General features: G+C 39.9%; 1 protein-coding gene across 2 annotated transcripts; it reads right to left on the bottom strand.

Annotated features, from left to right (window-relative positions):
* Window positions 1–7,743: 7,743 nt before the first annotated feature.
* On the bottom strand, window positions 7,744–11,751 carry LOC100244092 (phosphoribulokinase, chloroplastic). Of its 2 annotated transcripts, XM_002263688.5 has the most exons (5): window positions 10,678–11,751; window positions 8,856–8,940; window positions 8,677–8,761; window positions 8,303–8,547; window positions 7,744–8,218 (listed from the first exon to the last, which is right to left on the bottom strand). In XM_002263688.5, exons 1-5 carry the CDS (start codon window positions 11,235–11,237, stop codon window positions 7,967–7,969), a joined length of 1,227 nt encoding a protein of 408 aa, XP_002263724.1. In that variant the 5' UTR covers window positions 11,238–11,751; the 3' UTR covers window positions 7,744–7,966. The 2 variants fall into 2 exon arrangements, with proteins under 2 accessions (XP_002263724.1, XP_059590642.1); XM_059734659.1 differs by having other exon boundaries at window positions 7,744–8,547.
* Window positions 11,752–20,395: the final 8,644 nt, after the last annotated feature.

The following is a 20,395-nucleotide window of genomic DNA, read 5'->3' as shown; positions in this document are numbered from 1 at the left end:
CAAGACATTGAACGAAGCTCAAATGAACTACACAACTACAGAGAAAGAATTGTTAGCTGTGGTGTTTGCTTTAGACAAGTTTCGTGCTTATTTGGTAGGGTCTTTCATCATTGTTTTCACTGGCCATTCAGCCTTGAAGTATTTATTGACAAAGCAAGATGCAAAAGCAAGGTTGATTAGATGGATTCTTTTATTACAAGAGTTCGATCTTCAAATCAGAGACAAGAAAGGAGTGGAGAATGTGGTAGCTGACCACCTTTCAAGGTTGGCTATAGCACACAATTCCCATGTCTTGCCTATTAATGATGAATTTCCTGAGGAATCACTCATGTTGCTAGAGAAAACTCCTTGGTATGCTCATATTGCTAACTATTTGGTTAATGGTGAAGTTCCAAGTGAGTGGAAAGCACAAGACAGGAAACACTTCTTTGCAAAGATTCATGTTTATTATTGGGAAGAGCCTTTTCTTTTCAAGTATTGTGCGGATCAGATCATAAGGAAGTGTGTCCCTGAAGAAGAGCAACAAGGAATCCTCAGCCATTGCCATGAGAATGCATGTGGAGGCCACTTTGCCTCTCAGAAAACAGCCATGAAGGTGTTGCAATCAGGGTTTACTTGGCCATCACTTTTCAAAGATGCCCACATCATGTGTAGGAGTTGTGATAAATGCCAAAGGCTCGGGAAGCTTACAAAAAGAAATCAAATGCCCATGAACCCCATCCTAATAGTTGATCTTTTTTATGTTTGGGGTATTGACTTCATGGGACCTTTCCCAATGTCTTTTGGTAACACTTATATCTTGGTGGGGGTGTACTGTGTTTCTAAATGGGTTGAGGCAATCCCCTATAAACACAATGATCACAGGGTGGTTCTCAAATTTCTTAAGGAGAACATCTTCTCAAGATTTGGGGTACCCAAGACCATAATCAGTGATGAAGGTACTCATTTTTGCAACAAAACTTTTGAAACCCTATTAGCCAAATATGGAGTGAAGCATAAGGTAACTACACCTTATCACCCTCAAACTTCCGGGCAAGTGGAGCTAGCAAACAGGGAAATCAAGAACATATTGATGAAAGTGGTGATCACGAGCAGAAAAGATTGGTCTATTAAGCTTCATGATTCATTATGGGCATATAGAACATCTTACAAGACTATTCTTAGCATGTCTCCCTATCGCCTAGTCTATGGCAAAGCATGCCATCACCCTGTGGAAGTTGAATATAAGGCTTGGTGGGCAATCAAAAGGTTGAACATGGACTTGATCAGAGTCGGGGCAAAGAGGTGCTTAGACCTTAATGAGATGGAGGAATTAAGAAATGATGCTTACATCAATTCCAAAGTTGCAAAACAGAGGATGAAGAGGTGGCATGATCAACTAATCTCCAACAAAGAATTCCGGAAAGGACAAAGAGTCTTACTCTATGATTCAAGGCTCCATATCTTTCTTGGGAAGCTCAAGTCAAGGTGGATAGGTCCTTTCATTATTCACCAAGTGCATCTCAATGAAGTGGTGGAATTACTGAATTCCAATGGCACAGACATCTTCAAAGTCAATGGTCATCGTCTCAAGCCATTCATTGAGCCATTCGAGCAAGAAAATGAGGAAATCAACCTCCTTGAGCCACAAAAAGCCTGATCAGAGAAGGGTTAGATGGATATGGTTTCACCAAAATCCATATTTTTGTTTAATTATGTTAATTTATAAGCTTTGTAAAATGTTTTGATTTTAATTTTCGTCTTAAATTGTGTTATTTATATGTAACTTAATCTTTTTGATTGATCAAAATTAGGAGGAATTGCAAGGAAATTGAAAGAAGGAAGCTAGGAATCAAGAGGAGCTCAAAAACATAAAGAAAAAATGGTCTGCGAAATTTCGCAGCCCCCCAAGAGCCACTGCGAAAATCGCCTTCTGCTACGAAATGGTTTCGCAGCCTCGTAGCGCCCTCTGCGAAAATTTTCGCAGCTACGAAGTGACCCTTTGGCACACGAGTGCCATTTCATAGCCCCGTACACCCATTTCGCAGCTGCGAAATTGTTGCGAAACCTCCATGCCTTGAAATCCCCCATTTCACAACCGAGACTCCATTTCGAAGGGTGTTTCATAGCCGCGAAACCACCCTTTGGCACACAAGTGCCATTTCACAGCGCCGTACCCCCATTTCGCTGCTGTGAAATGGACTATGAAAATGTTGCCGAAATTCTCCCCTCTGCAAAAACGCCCAACTGCTGCGAAATCCACCCCTCCTTGCTACGAAAATTCCCGCCTGCTACGAAACTGAACAGTGACCCTTGGCATCCTTTTAAACGGTATAAATTCCATTTTTCCTATTCTAAACCGGTCATTTGAACTTCAAAAAGGTACCAAGAGGAGCCAAGCCAGAGCACCTTCCCGTTTGCCCCTTCGTTTGAGTAACTCATGCACAACTCCGGCCGTTTTCGCTGACTCCACCATGGTTAGAACTCGAGGAGCTAAGTCTTCGTCCCCATCGACTCGCCTGAGAATCCCAAAAGACACGCCTGTCTAAGGTTCCACCTCCGAGCCGCTGCGGCCTCGAGTCATCCCACCTCCGGTCGAGGATGCACCCATCAGTCCTCCACCCAAGCGTTATAACACGCGAAGGTCACTTACCATAGCCGGTGCAAGCTATTCTAGAGGCCAAAAATCAGGTACCGGTCCCCCAAAGAAGAAAGCCAAGGTCTCTGAGCCCATTGATCTAACGGAGTCATCTTCAGAGCCTGAATCCGAGCCTACGTCATCTCTGCCACCTGTCAAAAAGTCTCCACCACCTGCCAAAAAGCCTCAGCCATCTCAGACACCAGCAAAAGAGTCTCACATTCCCTCAGGCATGAGCCCTAAGGTCGTTATCAAACGCCCCATGGTCACTCAGCCACCAATTGAAGGAAATTTGGATTGCAGGGCAAGGCCATTCCACTCTAAGCTCTGTTTCGACATAGCCAATTTTAGACTTCACCCTGAGCTCAAGGATTCCTTTCGTCTGTTACAGATGTATCATATGGAGCACTTGTTGACTCCCAAGGATTTTTTCTATCCCCGCGTGGTATTGGACTTCTATCAGTCCATATCCACAAACCAGGTCCGGGATCCTACAGTCATCCATTTCACCATAGACGGATGCCATGGTATTATGGGAGCTCGACATATAGTAGAGGCACTCCATATCCCCTATGAGCCAGTACGTCTAGAGGATTTTCGAGCGTGGACTCATCCTTCACAGAGCGACATAGTTCATACTCTGTCCAGAGGGGCATCCTCACGCCATTATATCTTGAGGAAGGAGCTTCTTCCCAGCATGGTCTTCATTGATGCACTCCTCTGCCATAACATTTTCCCACTTCAGCATTGGGTGCAGAGGACAAGAGTCTTGTTGGAGGCATTGTTTAGGATCTCTGAGGGATACTTCTTTGGCCCTCACCATCTCATCATGGCCCCTCTTCTATATTTTGAAGAGAAGATGCATCGGAAGAAGCTACTCCGAGCAGATGCCATTCCACTTCTCTTCCCCAGACTATTATGCCAAATATTGGAGCACCTGGGATATCCATCAGACCCTCAGCATGAGCGTAGACGCATTTGTCGAGAGATATTCACTATTGACAAATGGATCGGTATGACAGCTTATGGTGGTACAAACCAGGGAGCCCCAGCTAAACCAGAGCATCCAGAGCAGCCAGAGGAGCCAATTGACATACCTGCTGACACTCGGCCACCTGCCCCTACAGTGGCCTCTATTGAGCCTATACCAGAGGTTCCACCCTCTGCTCATCAGGCCACACCACGGACTCCCCTTGTTATTCCACCCCTATCAGAGCCATCTCCTTTAGCTGAGCCAAGGATAGTTATACCCATTATCGAGTATAGAGGCCTATGCCACACTTTCCAGGCATTGACCACTTCTCAGAGCATCCTCACTTAGCAGATGACAACTCTTTATGCTCACCAGGAGTAGATTATCGCCACTCAGACCCAGCACACTACCATCTTGAGGTAGATTCAGCATCATCTGGGTATTATATCAGCTCCTGAGCATGCCATTCCTAGCCCACCAGAGCCATCATAGGCCCCTCATTTCATCGATCAGCCTATACCTCTTGAGGAGCCCACTATAGGAGAGGCAGAGGCAGCTAAGCCATCATCTCCACAGCATCCTCCACCCACCATTTGATCATTTTGATAGTTTCTTTTATATATATTTTGATTATGTATGTCCTTTATGAAATCCCATGCTTTTGATATCATATACTGGGATTACATGTATTACTTGCTCTCATTTTGTACTCACATGAATTGAAGTAATACAATTCTATCACTTTTTGATCACTCTTAGCATTATTTTATTCTTATTTCCTCTACTCATATCTTTTATTGTTTTTGAAACATGTGGTTTCTCCAATCAATACTTGAAATTGATATCACTCAGGAGGCACCACTTCCTCCCTATAATCTCATTCGCTCATGCCACATTGAGGACAATGTTCAGCTTGGTTGGGGGGAGAGTTGAGGAAGGAAGTTTTTGTTATTTATGCTAAGTTATTTTGGTAATTTAGTTGATTTTTGTTTAATTTAAAAAATTTTTTAAAAGTTTTTTATTCTACTCTCCATGGTTACTAAGGAAAAAATTTCAAATTGAAATGGGAGAAATTGAATTTTTGTTTTTCACTTGACTTAGAGTTTGTATTATGCTTACTAAAGTTGATGAATTGTTGAAGATTTTATTGAATTCAAGCTTAGTTCTTCCACTTTAAGCTATTCGCACACTGTGCACAATAGGTTTCGATTATAAGATGAAAAACTATTTCCCTCTTGGCTTAGGAAAATTTAGACTTGCTATCTTTGACCTTATTTTAATAGTGTTGGGACACCTTATAAAAGGCCAATGAGCCTTTGAAAAAGAAAAGAAAAGAAAGAGAAAAATGTTTGCTTGCCTTGAAACCTAAGCAAGGTCTGAGGGGTATATGGTGAAATCTTTAAAGCCTGGTGCCCTAAGCCTTAATTGGTTGGGATTCACCGACCTCAATGCTCGTTACAAGGGTGAATAGGTGGAGTTTAACATACTATAGGTGCTTGGGTATTTAAATTCATTCTTAAAAGTCCGGGGTAAAATTCGAGGAGTTAGTGGTTGAACGATCCTTAAAGCTTGATGCCCTAAACCTTAATTGGTTGGGAGTCATTGATCGACCCCCGTTAATGGAAAATTTAGAAAAGAATACCTTTAAGCCTTGTACTCCTACAATAAAATAAAATAAAATAATTATGAAACAAAAGGGTGCGTTCTTAGCCTATTGAATTTGGTCAGTTTGCTAAGTGTTGAAAAAGAACTAGGTTGGGGGGAGAGATTAGTTTAGCATACTATATTTGGAAAATATCAAATAACACTTAGATTTTTGTGGAAGAGTAAGGTTTGGTCCTTTGGAAGTGGAAATGAATTTTAAAGCTTCAATTTGCATAATGCCTTCTCTTTATGAATTGTGTTTAGCAAAGTATTTGATAACTCTTGTTGAAATTTGAGTTTATATTTCTTTAATGTTCGATGTAAGAGTTTGATCATCATGCCACTTAAAATTTTTTGGAAGTGATCAGCATGATCTTGTAAAGTATATTACTTTCTAGTACTTTTTCTCTCATTTATTGCTAAGGGACTAGCAATATGTCGGTTGGGGGGAGTGATTACTAGTCAAAAAGTGCTATTTGATAGCTTGTAATTAAATCTTTTAAACACTTTTGAGTAGTAGTTATTACCTTTTAACCCAATTAACATATTAAGGACCTTTGCAATCATTTCTAATCAAATTGTGTAAGTTTTGGTGTTTTTGTTAGTAATTTGATCACCAAAGCAATCCGAGATTGATAAGAGTTCTTTGGAATCCATGGCAAAGCAATGGAAAGCTCAGAAACATGAAGAACCAAATCTTTGACGCTTTAGAGCCCTTTGCCATAAGCAAATCATGAATGAAAGGAGGAAAAGCAAAGAGAGAAATCCACCATGAAGCATCCAAAAGTACAGTCAATGTCAGCCACTTTTGGAGCACTTCCTGGAGCTCAAATTATGCATACTATATGTCGTTTCGAAGCTCGGGAAGTTAGCAATCCAACTCTTCAAACGGTGTATGATTCAGAGTTGAAATGAAGGAGTTACAGCCATTGGAAGCCGATCACTCCAAGCTAAAGGCCAATTTCGCAGGGTTGTGAAATCAGCCTTTGGCTGCGAAATGGTGTCCTTTATGCTGCGAAATTTCACAGCCATCTTGCACGGCTGCGAAATTCTCCTGAAGCTTCCCGATATTTGCAACCGACATTTTTTTAGATTTTTTTGCTTTAGATATTTGATGTCTAAATCCTCAAACTCTCCTTGTAATTCACCTATCATAAGATTCCTTAGTCTTTAAGCAAGAACAAAGGGTAAATAGCCTCTTATATAATGCTTGTAATTTCCATTACACAGATATCTTGGGAGCTTGTTCTCAGAGACGCATCTTTTGTATAGTTTTGAAAGGAAGTAAAATACAAAGCTTTTGCTCTGCTTTACCTACTCAATTTGATTGTATTGTGTTATATATTTTTTTCTTACTAGCCAAACAAGCTCTGAGGATGTTTCCTCAGAGAATGGTTGGCTAGACTTTTAGTTCCTTAGAGCTAAGGTTGCCCGGGTAAAGCCGTAAATGCAAGAATTGGTAGTTTTGTTGTTTTAGCCATTAATGAAGAGAAAGTGTGACCCATTAATGATTTCTACGTTTTTAGTTAACTTAAAACACCTTCAATTCACCTGAGCCAACACTTGGTAAGGCAAGTGATCTCCGTCCATGGAGATGCACTAGTTTATCTCTTGCGAGCTTTTGGGAGGTGACTTGAAGGTAGGATTTTCTAGAATTGCCAACACTTGGTAAGCTTTTGGACTCTAAGGAGACATCCATTAGTTATCTCTTGCGAGCTTGAGAAGGGAAGTCCAAGGTTAATGATCACCTTGAATGACAAATTCTAGGTGAGAGGCACGAGCCATTGCAAGTTGCATCAGTGAGAGGGAATTAGTGCTGAAATCCATTAAAGGGAAGCATCTGTACAACACCGGTTAGAGAATTAACTATATGTTAATTCTTTAATGCGAGGAAAAGAACCAAGTGACCGGAGCTATGTTGTTACATGAGGAGCCTCCCCTGTGAACCTAAAACTCCAAGGAATGTTTTTCTTCATAAGTAATTTCCATTACTTTCTTTTTAGTTAGCTTAAAACAAAAACCTTTTCAACCAAAGTTTATGTTTTCTTCTTAAGCTAACCTTGAAATGAAAAAGCACAAATTTAACTTTGAATTGGTATCAATTGTAAATTGAAAACCCTTCCCAGTGAACGATCCTAAAGCCACTATGCTATATTAGCTAAAGCTATCCTAATGCATGGTGATATAGGTTATAAATTTTGTTGATTACTCCCTTCTAAGGACCGCAATCAAGGAACACCAGCTGGGCACGAATCAAATGGCACCGTTGTCGGGGACCATTGAGAGGACATGAATCAGCTGATACACCAATTGGGAACGAATCAAGCCATAACTGGTTTTAATCTCATTGATCAGGTGAAAATATCATCTTACTGTTTAGTTTTTTCTCCGGTAGGTTTGTGTTGTGAGTTTGGCTTCGTAAAAAATGAAAGGAAATATCATAATTTGTACATTTAGAGTCGTCTTTTATTCTTCTATCCTGGTTGCTCATAGAAAATTCCAAGAAGTGTTGAATGTTGAATGATGTTCTTGACTGTTTTAGCTTCTCTATACTACATATCTCCACAGAATCCCATGAGGAAACAAATACATATGAGAGTGTTCTCATTCTTATGAGGAATAGGCTAACACCCAAAGTTGAAACATGAGAAAGAGCTTAGTGAGGGAGGTGGGGAAAAAAGGAAATGCTGAATGAGTAAGAAGACATTTGTCCAATATGTAAGGCAGTGGGTTTAGGCTTTTGTTGCTTCTAAGGGAGTTGCAGCCCGGCTGGCGACGATTTGCTCAAAGAGGTCTCTTATCTTCAACCCAACTATGGTTTGGAAGAGGCCAGTTCCGTTGTTACTTCCTGGGAAATCGGAGTGCTTCAACAACTGTTGGGTGATTTCACCGTAGAACTTGGTCGAGATGTTGCTCAGATGGCTTTCAACATAAATGAGCTCATCTAATCTGTCAAATTGTCCATCCATCTCCAAAACAGAAACCTGGTGGGGACAGATGAGATTAAAATTCTGATATTTTTTTTTTTTTTTTTTGTTATAAATAATAGAGATGGGAGGGTGTAGTACCTCATGGCCGTAGTAAGTGTCGGGGCCGTAGGAGAAGTTGATGCCAGGGTAAGAGCATGTAAGCTTCCTCCCACAGGGGATCCATGAGATGGTGGAGCCTTCATCGAACAAGTAAACCGGGCTGAAATACGTCACCCCTTCTTTCATGATCAATCGAACTCTCAAAACCTTGCCTTCGTTGTCATCGGGAATGAGCTGAGTGGGTAACACTTCTATCACTGCATCCGCGTACTGCTTCTGTGGATCTGCACCGCCCAGAAACGAACTCAAAAAATAAAAAATAAAAAAAAACCTTCAATTAGCTGGGTGATGATGGATTATGTTAAAACTAAAACTAAGCTATCAATCGATTATAGAAAAATGAGACAAGTTACCAATATAAGCATCAAAATCAGGCTTTCGGGCTTCAATACTGGCTTTGATGCTTTCAAGACTATGTCCTCGCTCAGCCATGTCCCTCTACACGAAGGCAGGAGAAAAGTGGTTGGGAGAAGATTTTGATGAAGTTGGTTGGATTAATCAGTAGAGGAGGAGAAGGAGGGAGACAGGTTACCTGAATTTTCCAAGCAAATTTAACCTCATTGCTAATGTCCAAATAGATACTGAAGTCCAAGAGGTCTCTTACGCGAGCATCGTACCTGCATTTTGCCCATTCATGACACCACATTTCAATCTCATTTTGTTTGTTAATATCGTCAATCGTAATATGTTAAATGCTTTTCTTTCCCATCCCATTTAATGATCAATCCAACACTGTTTTTAATCATATAAATTTGCTTTTAAATAATTGAAATGCAGATATAATTTAATGAAATTAGTAAACATTAGCCCGCTTTGAGCCCAAGTATGCAAGTAAAACATTAAAGCCCAGCCCATTGTGTCACTTTGTGAGCTGCACTTTAAGCCCACAAGCAACTACAACATTAGCGAGTTTAAAGCACTTGTAGCCTTCGAAATACCCCCAAATTTTTATTATTTGAATATTAAAAATGCTAGAAACATTTTCCATAGTCATTGTCAAATGCACTCTAAAACAAGTTACGACGAGGGAGCTAAACATAGAAGAAACATCACTCAAAAGATTACATTATTCATTAAATGTTGCAAACAAAAATAAAATATATTAATTACAACCAAATTTGTAATGTTTATATTTAAATAATATAGCTTCTTTTAAAATCATACAAAACTAGAATATTTAACTTCTACTATATAGTTAAAATTAAATAATTGATTTTTTTCCATTTTTAATAAATTTGCATTTTAAAATTACACATATATTATTTAATATTATTTAAATAATAATACATTTATGTTTATGTATGATTTAATTTAATAATATCAATGATAAATATAAAAATTATTGAATTTTAATTTATTTATGTAGATTTTAATTTTTTATAATTATTTTAAATTTTAATAATATATAAATTATATAATTATTATATCACTAGTTCAACCGAAATTCAACCACTAGTTTGATCATTGAATAATGAATCAATAACATTTTTGTTGAATGATCAATACGGTGTTAAAAATATTGTTGTTTTATATTTTAATAGATTTTAATGATTTTTTTTTCTTCAATTTACATTTTGTTGCTATTTCACCTGCATTTCTATGGACTCTTGCCCTTTGTGCAAGTTGGGCTTCTAATTATTAAATGTTATGTGAAATTATCTTGGGTTTGGCTAAACATGTTGATAAAAAAATTTATAATATATTTTTTTAATTCATAATATACATTAGATGCTGGTTTTTTTTTTTTTTTTTTATTGAAAAAAGTAATTTTTTGTTTGATTTTTTATTTTATTTTATTTTTATTTTACTTAGGAGTTCTCTTAGAAAGAAAATAATAATAATGGGCCGGGATCATATGAGGCCCGACAAGAAAAAACTGAAAAAGATAGTCACAATTCCTAGGCATCCGCTCAATATCTCTCTCTTCCCTATCCATATCCCCATCCAGTATCCGTCTGCTCACCACACATTAATAAACAATCCTTAATGTCTCGGTTCATTTATCTTTATAGAACAAAAAAAGGCAAAAAAATAAAAATAAAAATAAAAATGAAAATGACAAGAGACAATATGGAAATTCAATTGAAAAAAAAAACATAAAAAAAAAAAAAAACCATTCATCATCACTCTCCATTAGCATATATTATGCTAGGTAATCATCAAACATAGAATAATGAAAATTATTATGTTTTATTAATTAAATATATTACCCATAAGCATGGAATATATTTTTCGAAAAAAAAAAGTATGATGGAGGAAATGAATAATTCGCCAGTTGTGTGTATAAATCTGATGTTAATCAACCAAAATCTAATAAACAGCCATAAAAATTGGTTGTTAGGAAAGGAACTCACATGGGGTGCAAACCTTCAATGACGAGGATCTTGGGAGGCTTGATGGTCTCGGGAGGATCCAAGAGGCCGGTGACATGGTTGTAGATGGGCTTCTCAACAGCAATTCCATCCTTGATAGCTTTAACCTGCTCATACATGAGGTCAAAATCGTTGGCTCTAGGGTCAAGCGCAGTCACACCCTTCTCCTTCCTTCCAGTTCTGTCAAGTGAGTGATAGTCATCCAAGCATATGACAGTGGTGGTGTCACTGATGAGTGTGTTGGAGTCTGGGTTCCCACCCCTTGGAGGCTCCGCAGCTCCTCCAAACACACTGGTCAGCCTCCTCATGAAGGTGCTCTTCCCACACCCAGAGTCTGCAGCCAACCCTATGACCACTGTCCGTTGCTCTCCAGCTGAGCACGTTATCACACTGCTGCCGCAGCTGCTCATGCCCGATCTTCTCCTGCTTTTGGTGAAGAAAACCACCTGCTTCTGGTGGAAACCCAATTGAGGTTTCGCTGGTTTAGAGACTGAGCATGTTGAGTTGAGAGATTGGGTTGTGTACACGGTGCAGATTGCCATTTTTCGTTAGTTTGTTCCCTCTACCTGTTCCTACAAGGGAATTTTCTCAAGGGAGAAATGGAAGAGCTTCTTGAAGTGAAATGATTCTCAGAAGGATTTGTGAGGAGGAGACATGAGGATGAAATGGGGGTTTGGCCTTTTTCTCCTTTGGAACCAGAGGAACACACTAAAAAGACAAACAAGGGGCAGTTTCAAAAGATAGGAAAGTGTTTGATTTGATGATGTTGGGCTGATGCTCGCGTCTCTGGTTTCTATGGCTACCCTTTTGTTTTGGACAAATTTGGTGGTAATTTTAAGGTGGGATGAAAGGGGGCATAGTGGTATTAAACTCACCATCATAAGGGCAATATCATCCTTTCAAAATTACAAAAGAAAAAAAGGAAAAAAAGGAAAAGGGAAAACATAGTAGAGAAACTATTAATTACTTGGGGATATTGAAATTCATGTGTCATTAAAGAAAAAAAGAAAAGAAAAGGCAGGGGAGAATTGAATTGTTGATGATGAGGTGATGTTTGTGATAACCAAAGAGGCATGGAGAAGCGTGGTGGTGATTTGTTGGAGTTTTGGATATTAGTGGAACCACGTGGCATTAAGATGGTGGGCAGTTGAGGATGAGGCCTGAGGGGTGGAGGGTGTAGAATGGAGGGGATATGGAGGCTCTTGCAATTGTAAGAAAGACTTGTTCATATCATCATCATCCCTTCCTATTGAATTCCTCTTCATGTGGCTTCGACGCTTTCTCCTGGACCACACATACTTGGAAATGTGCACAAATATATCAACACCACACTAGCATATACCCCACCCCTCCCTCTACTCTTATTTACTTTTACCTTCATTCTTTCCTTCTCAACAGATGTTCAAATGATTTTTATGCTTACTGAAATTAGTATTATAATTTTGGGATGATCTGACTGCGGCACTTCTAACATGTTTTATTCGACTCAAGTATATCATTTATTTTGTGGGGCGATTTTACAAGAATAACACCTTATTGTGTCTTTTTTTTTTTTTTTTTTGTTTCTTTTTGAATTTCTAATACTATCATATGCAAATCTTATTTTTCTATGCTTTTTTCTCTTCATCTCGATTAATCTTAATGGTTTGTTTTAATTTTATTGTGAGTTACCCATCAAACTTAAGCCCCTAATTTCAATTTAAGAAATAAAATTAATAAAGAAGTAAAATGACGCCGGCTGCTTAGAGCATGGGCCTGAAATCGGCTGATGTTGGGCCTAATACCCAGAAATACCTTGGGCTTCAACGTTGGCTTTATTTTATTTTATTTTATTTTTTTATTCCTCTCATATTTTACCATTACACTAGTGTTCTTGCCATTCGGCATATGAATAAATTAGGTCAATGCCATTATTAGGTCAATGCCATTATTTGAATCTTTCTAACATATATTATTACCCACCACCTTTACCTCAAGTTTATTACCGGTGAATGAAGAGTGAAAATGAATATTTTAGGTCAGTTTGATAATTGTTTTTTAAAACAATTCTAAAAAATAATTTTTAAGAAAATTTTTAAAAAATTATTCTCTAATTTTTGTATAACAAAAGTCTATTGGGAAACTTAAAATGTTTTTAACATATTTTTAATATTTTTAAAAATAATTTTTATATCTAGTGTGAGGGGCTTCCCTCCACGTGTCCTTTCCGGACTCAAGACCCTTTGGCCGACCAGGGGCAGACATATAACCCATCTAGGATCACTCCATCTAGACTAAGATAAGCTCCGTTTGGCACCAGAAGTGAGAAGCTTTCCTTCTTCCACAATGTCAGACGGATGGATAGATCGAGCCGGCTAACCTTTCAGATGGGCTTACAATGTCAGATGGAATAGACAGATCAAGCCGATTGGACCTATTAGACGAGCAAATCCATCCAATCAAATCCTCAGGATTTCTAACATGTGTCATCCTAGACAACTGATGTTTGAACGTCAGACTAGCCGGCTGATGTCTAAGTGTCGCCTAGACGACTGATGTTTAAGTGCCAAACTAGCCGCTTGATGTTTGAGCACCGGACTAGCCGCATGATGTTTGAGCAATGGACTAGACACCATTTACACCCAAAAGTCAATGTCAATTAATTATTACACAATCCCAAACATTGGCAAGCTAAATGGACAATCAACTACACAGTCCGAGATTTTGGCACGACAATCAGCAAATGGCACCAGTCAGTCGCCATTACTTGATATGATTGCCCAGTCCACGCCGCATTAACGACATTGACAATCCACGCAATCATCATTACAAGATAAGGACGGTGCCATTAGCTCCTCTATATAAACCCCTAAAAAAGCACGAACCAGGTACACACACACATACGCTCATTCTTTCCCCCAAAAATAGGTAGAGTTATCCTCATCTCACTTAAGCTTAGGAGGGGCGTGCTCAGACCGCCTATTCAGACATTTTTTTGTGCAGGGAGAAGTCTGTATGACTCCAGTGAAGCTAAATGGACTCCTCAAGAAGTAAGAACAAGGGAAGAAGTCCGCCTGACTCTAGTGAAGCTGGACAGACCTGACTCAAGTTGGCTCGACACCAAGATTGGTGCTGTCTATGGGAATGACTAAGGATGTTAACACCCTCTAAAAGTCGATCATCAGCCATGGGTGGCGAAGATTACATTGCCACCCGTGAAAAGATGGAGAGACGTTAACGATAGAGTGATTGTTAGATGCACTCTCTACTCTGCTAAACGAAGAGACTCAAACAAGAGAATGAAGAGTTACGGGCACAAATGTCAGCATTAGGCCCCTCTCAAAGTCGATACCCTCAAAGCCAACAAATAGCCTCAAGACAGATTGATGAGGCACCTTTCCCCAAGAGCATTGAGTTCTCCTCTAGCAGCTATACGACACGATCTAAGGAGGAGTTGTTGCCAGCTCGCCAAATGCAACTGGACGAGGCACCGACTCTACCCAGGCATCAATGAAGAGGAGGCGTGACAGAAAGTTGCATTTGTCAGATGAGTTATGGTAGGTAGCTTATGACTCTCGATACAGGGAATGATGCACTGTTGTGAAAGGTCTTTCCGGCCAACCTACACGACCAAGCTCTTTTTTCCTTAGGCTTTTCATAGCATCTTGAGACTTGAGCTCATGAACCATAATTATTCATGTCATCCACAACGCTAAGCTATTCATAGCATCTAGAGCCTTGAGCTCACCACCTGGAGTTGTTCATGTAAACCACAACCCTACATTTTTCATAGCATTTAGAGCCTTGAGTTCACGACCTGCAGTCATTCATGTCATCCATAGCTTTGAGCTGTTAATAGAATTTAGAGCCTTGAGCTCATGACTCGAAGTCATTCATGTCAACCACAGCCTTGAGCTGTTCACAACATTTAAAGCCTTAAGCTCGCGACCTAAAACCATTCATATCATCCACAACCCTGACCTGTTCATAGCATTTAGAGGCTTGAGATCATGAGATCCCGAGATCCCGAGTCGTTCATATCATTTACAACCCTAAGCTATTCATAGCATCTAGGGCCTTAAGCTCACGACTCAAAGTAGCTAATGTCATCCATAGCCTTGAGTTGTTCATAGCATCTAGAGCCTTGAGCTCACAACTCGGAGTTGTTCATGTCAACCAAAGGCTTGAGCTATTCATGGTATTTAGAGCCCTGAGCTCATGACCCAGATTCGTTCATGTCATCCACAGCCCTAAGTTGTTAATATCATCTAGAGCCATGAGTTCACTACTCGGTGTTGTTCATGTTAACCGCTACTCTGAGCTGTTCGTGGCATCTAGAGCCCTAAGCTCATGACTTTGAGTTGTTCATGTCATCCATAACTTTGAGCTGTTAAAAGCATTTAGAGCCTTTGGCTCAATACTAAGAATCTTTCATATAATCCACAACCCTGAGTTGTTCATAGCATCTAGAAGCCTTATCTCACAACCCAAAGTCATCATGTATTCCACAGGTTTAAGGTAGTCATAGCATATAGAGTCCTGAGCTCACGAATCGGATTCGTTCATATCAGCCACTGCCCTTAGTTGTGCATAACATCTAGAGTACTAAGCTCACGACTCGAAGCCATTCATGTCATCCATAACCCTGAGCTGTTCTGAGCATTTAGACCCTTGAGTTCACGAGCCAGAATCATTTATGTCATCCACAACCTTGATATGTTCATAGCATCTAAAGGCTTGAGCTCATAGGATCCCAAGTTGTTCATATCATCCACAACCCTGATTTTTTCATGGATTGAAGAGCCTTAAGCTCACGATTCGGAGTAGCTCATGTCATTGATAACCTTGAGCTATTCATAACATTTAAAGGTTTGAGCTCACGACTCGATGTCGTTCATGTCAACAAAAGCCCTAAGTTATTCATGGTATCTAAAGCCTTGAGCTCACAACCCAAAGTCGTTCATGTGATCCACAACCTTGAGCTGTTAATAGCATCTAGAGCCATGACTCATGACTTGGAGTCATTCATGTCAACCATAACTTTGAGCTGTTTATAGCATCTAGAGCCCTAAGCTCATGACCCTGAGTCATTCATGTCATCCACAACCCTAAGCTATTCAAATTATTTAGAGCCTTGGGCTCACGACCAAGAATCATTCATACCATCCTCAACCCTGAGTTGTTCTTAGAATATAGGGGCCTGAGCTCACTGGATCCCTAGTCCTTCATATCATCCACAACTTTGGGCTATTCATAGCATCTAGAGCCTTGAGTTCATGACCCAGAATTGTTTAGATCATCCACAACCCTGAGTTGTTTGTAACATCTAGATCCTTGAGCTCACAACCTAGAATTGTGTATATCATTCACAACCTAGAGCTGTTCATAGCATCTAGAGACTTGAGCTTATGACCGAGAGTAGTTCATGTCATCGACAACCGTGACTTGTTCATAACATCTAAAGTGCCGAGCTCACGACCCGAAATCGTTCATGTCAACCACAACCCTAAGCCGTTTATAGTATCTAAAACCCTGATCTCATGACCCGGAGTCATTCATGTCATCCATAGCCTTGACTTGTCCATAACATCTTGAGCCTTGATCTCACAACACAGAGTCATCCACATCAACCACAACCCTATGCTATTCATTGCATTTGGAGCCTTTAGCTCACGAACTTGAGTTGTTCATGTCGTCTATCGCCTAGAGTTATTCATAACATTTAGAGTTGTGGCCTTATGACCATTAATCGTTCATATCATCCATAACTCTGAGTAGTTCATAACATCTAAAGGCCTAAGCTCATGTGATCCTGGGTTGTTTATATCATCCACAACCTTGAGCTATTTATAGCATCCAAAGCCATGAGCTCACGACCTAGAGTAGCTTATGTCATCCATAGGGCTGAGCTGTTCATAGCATTTAAAGCTCTAAGCTCAAGGCTTAGAGTCATTCATGTCAACCATAACCTTGAGTTGTTTATTACATCTAGCGTCCTGAAGTCACGACCTTGAGTTGTTCATGTCATCCACAACCTTGAGTTATTCATAGTATCTAGAGCCTTGAGCTCACGACCTAGAGTCGTTCATGTCACGCATAGCCGTGAGCTATTAATAACACCTATATCCTTGAGATCATGACTTAGAGGTGTTCATATCAAACGTAGCTCTGAGTTATTCATAAGATCTTGAACCTTAAGCTCATGATTGAGAGTCGTTCATGTCATCCATAACCTTGGGCAGTCATAGCATCTAGAACCCTAAGCTCATGACCTAAAGTCATTCATGTCAGCAAATACCTCATTGTTCATAGCATCTATCGCCTTAAGCTCACGACCCGAAGTCATTCCCTTCATCAACAACCCTTAGTTGTTCTTAGTATTTAGACCCTTGAGTTCAGGATCTAGAGTCATTCATATCGTCTAAAACCCTAAGCTATTCATAGTATCCAAGCCTTGAGCTCACGGCCCAGAGTAACTCATTTCATCCATAGCCCTGAGCTGTTCATAGCATTTAGTAAGCTCATGATCCAAAGTATTTCATGTCAGCAAAAACCCTGCATTGGTCATGGTGTTTAGAACCTTGAGATCATGACCCAAAGTTGTTCATATCACCCATACCCCTGATCTGTTAATAACATCTACAACCATGAGCTCACAACTCAGTGTCATTCATGTCAACCACAACTTCAAGCTATTCATGACATGTAAAGCCCTAAGCTCACGACCTTGTGTCATTCATGTCATCCAAAGCCTTGAGCTGTTAAAAACATTTAGAGCCTTAGGCTCACGACCAAGAATCATTCACATCATCCTCAACCTAAGCTATTCATAGCATCTAGAGGCTTGAGCTAACTGGATCTCGAGTCATTCATATCATCCACTACTCTGAGTTGTTGATATCATCTAGAGCATTGATCTCACGACTTAAACTCTTTCATGTCATCCACAACCCTAAGCTATTCATAGCATCTAGAGCCTGGAGTTCACGACCCAGAATCATTCATAACACTAAGTTATTCATAACATCTAGATCCTTAAGCTCATGACTCAGAATCGTGTATATCCACTACCTGGAGTTGTTCATAGCATCTAGACACCTGAGCTCATGACTAAGATTAGTTAATGTCATCGACAGCCCTGAGTTGTTCATAGCATCTAGAGCCCCGAGCTTATGAACTTCAATCATTCATGTAGTCTAGCGCCTTCAGTTGTTCATAACATTTGGAGCCTTGGGCTCACGACCAAGAATCGTGTATATCATCCACAACTTTAAGCTGTTTATAACATCCAAAGCTCTGAGCTTATGGCTCGAAGTAGCTCATGTCATCCACAGACTTGAGTTGTTCATCGCATCTAGAGCCCTAAGCTCACAACCTAGAGTCATTTATGTAAACCATAACCCTGAGTTGTTCATAGCATTTGGAGCCTTGAGTTCACGACCTTGAGTTGTTCATGTCATCCACATCCTTGAGCTATTCATAACATTTAGAGCCTTGGACTCACGACTAAGAATAGTTCATATCATCTACATATTTGAGTTGTTCATGGCATCTAAAGGCCTTAGCTCATGAGATCCTAAGTCATTCATATCATCCACAACCCTGAGTTGTTCATAGAATCTAGAGCCCTGAGATCATGACCTGAAGTCATTCATGTATTCCATAGACTTGAGGCGTTCAAAGCATCTAAAGCTGGAGCTCACTACCTGAAGTCATTCATGTCATCCACAACCCTGAGCTATTCGTTGCATTTAGGGCATTGAGTTCCTGACCTAGAATCTTTCAAATCATCCACGACCCTAAGCTGTTTATAGCATCTAAAGCCTTGAGATCATGACCCAGAATTGTGTATATCATCCACAACCTTGAGCTTTTCATAGTATCTTGAGACCTGAGCTCATGAACCAAAGTAGTTCATGTCAACCACAATGCTAAGTTAGTTATAGCATCTAGAGCTTTGAGCTCATGACTCCGAGTCATTCATGTCAAAAATAGCCCTGAATTGTTCATAGTATCTAAAGTCTTGTGCTTATGACCCAGAGTCATTCATGGCATCCATAGCCTTGAGTTATTAATAGCATCTAGAGCCTTCAGATCACGACTTGGATGCTTCATGTCAACTGTAAATTTGAGTTGTTCATAGCATCTAGAGCACTAAACTCACAACTCTGAGTCGGTCATGTCATCCCCAACCCTGAGCTGTTATAACATTTAAAGCCTTAAGCTCATGACCTAGTGTCGTTCATGTTAGCCATAGCTCTGAGTTGTTCATAACATCTTGAGCCTTAAGCTCACAACTTGAAGTTGTTCATTTCATCCACAACCCTCAATTGTTCTTAGCATTTAGAGCCTTGAGTTCATGACTAAGAATCATTCATATCATCCATAGTCTTGAGCTATTCATAGAATCTAGAGGCTTAAGTTCATGGGATCTTGAGTCGTTCATATCATCCACAACCCTAAGTTGTTCATAGCATTCAGAGCCTTGATCACACGACCCGAAGTAGCTAATCATCCATAGCCTTGATTTGTTCATAGCATCTAGAGCCTTAAGCTCATGACCATGATTTGTTCATGTCATCCACAACTCTAAGCTGTTCAAAGCATTTAGAGCCTTGGGCTCATGACTAAGAATCGTTCATATCATCCTTAGCCCTAAGCTATTCATAGTATCCAGAGGCTTGAGCTCATTAGATTTTGAGTTGTTTATATGATCCATAACTTTGAGTTGTTGATTGCATCTAGAGCCCTGAGCCCATGACCTGAAGTCTTTCATGTCATCCACAACACTAAGTTGTTCATACCATCTAGAGTCTTCAGTTCACGACCCAAAATCATTCATATCATCCACAACCCTGAGAAGTTCATAGCATTTGGATCCTTGAGCTCACGACCTAAAATTGTGCATATCATTCATGACCCAGAGTTGTTCGTAGCATTCAGATACCTGAGCTCATAACTGAGAGTAGATCATGTCATCGACAACCTTGAGCTATTCATAGCATCTAGAGCCTAGAGCTCACGACTCGAAGCCATTCATGTCATTCACAACCCTGAGCTGTTAATAGCATCTAGAGGCTCAAGCACATGAAGAAGAATCGTTCATATCATCCAATGCCTTGAGTTATTCATAGAATTTAAAGCCTTGAGCTCATGACCCGAAGCCGTTCATGTCATCCATTACCCTTAGCTGCTCGTAGCATCTAAGGCCTTGAGTTCTCGACTTAGAATCATTCATATCATCCATAACCCTAAGTTTTTCATAGCATCTAGAGCCTTAAGCTCATAACCTAGAATTATGCATATCATCCACAACCTTGAGCTTTTCATAGCATCTTGAGACCTGAGCACATGAACTAGAGTAGTTCATGTCATTAACAATGTTGAGCTGTTCACAGCATCTAGAGCTCTAAGATCACAACTCAAAGTTGTTCATGTAAACAATAGGCCTTAGCCGTTCATAGTATCTTGAGCCCTAAGCTTACCACCAAGAGTCATTCATGTTATCCATAGCCTTGAGCTCTTAATAACATTTAGAGCCTTGAGATCATGACTCGGAGGCATTCATATCAACTGCAACTCAGAGCTATTCATAACATCTAGAATACTAAGCTCACGACCCTAAGTCATTCATGTCATCCACAACGCTGAGCAGTCATAGCATCTAAAGCCTTGAGCTCATGACCTAGAGTCGTTCATGTTAGCCATAACGCTGAGCTGT

The sequence above is a fragment of the Vitis vinifera genome, chromosome 2 (assembly GCF_030704535.1).
Source record: "Vitis vinifera cultivar Pinot Noir 40024 chromosome 2, ASM3070453v1".
In the NCBI taxonomy this organism is placed as follows: domain Eukaryota; kingdom Viridiplantae; phylum Streptophyta; class Magnoliopsida; order Vitales; family Vitaceae; genus Vitis; species Vitis vinifera.
The sequence above is the reverse complement of the archived record's forward strand: the minus strand, read 5'-3'. Positions and strand labels throughout refer to the sequence as shown.

Excerpts from the sequence above, each read along its gene's own strand:
- LOC100244092 (XM_059734659.1), bottom strand. The coding sequence starts at position 11,237 with ATGGCAATCTGCACCGTGTACACAACCCAATCTCTCAACTCAACATGC. Across the intron at positions 8,941-10,677 it reads ATTGAAGGTTTGCACCCCAT|GTACGATGCTCGCGTAAGAG; the intron begins GTGAGTTCCTTT and ends GGCAAAATGCAG. Across the intron at positions 8,548-8,676 it reads TGATTTTGATGCTTATATTG|ATCCACAGAAGCAGTACGCG; the intron begins GTAACTTGTCTC and ends TGGGCGGTGCAG.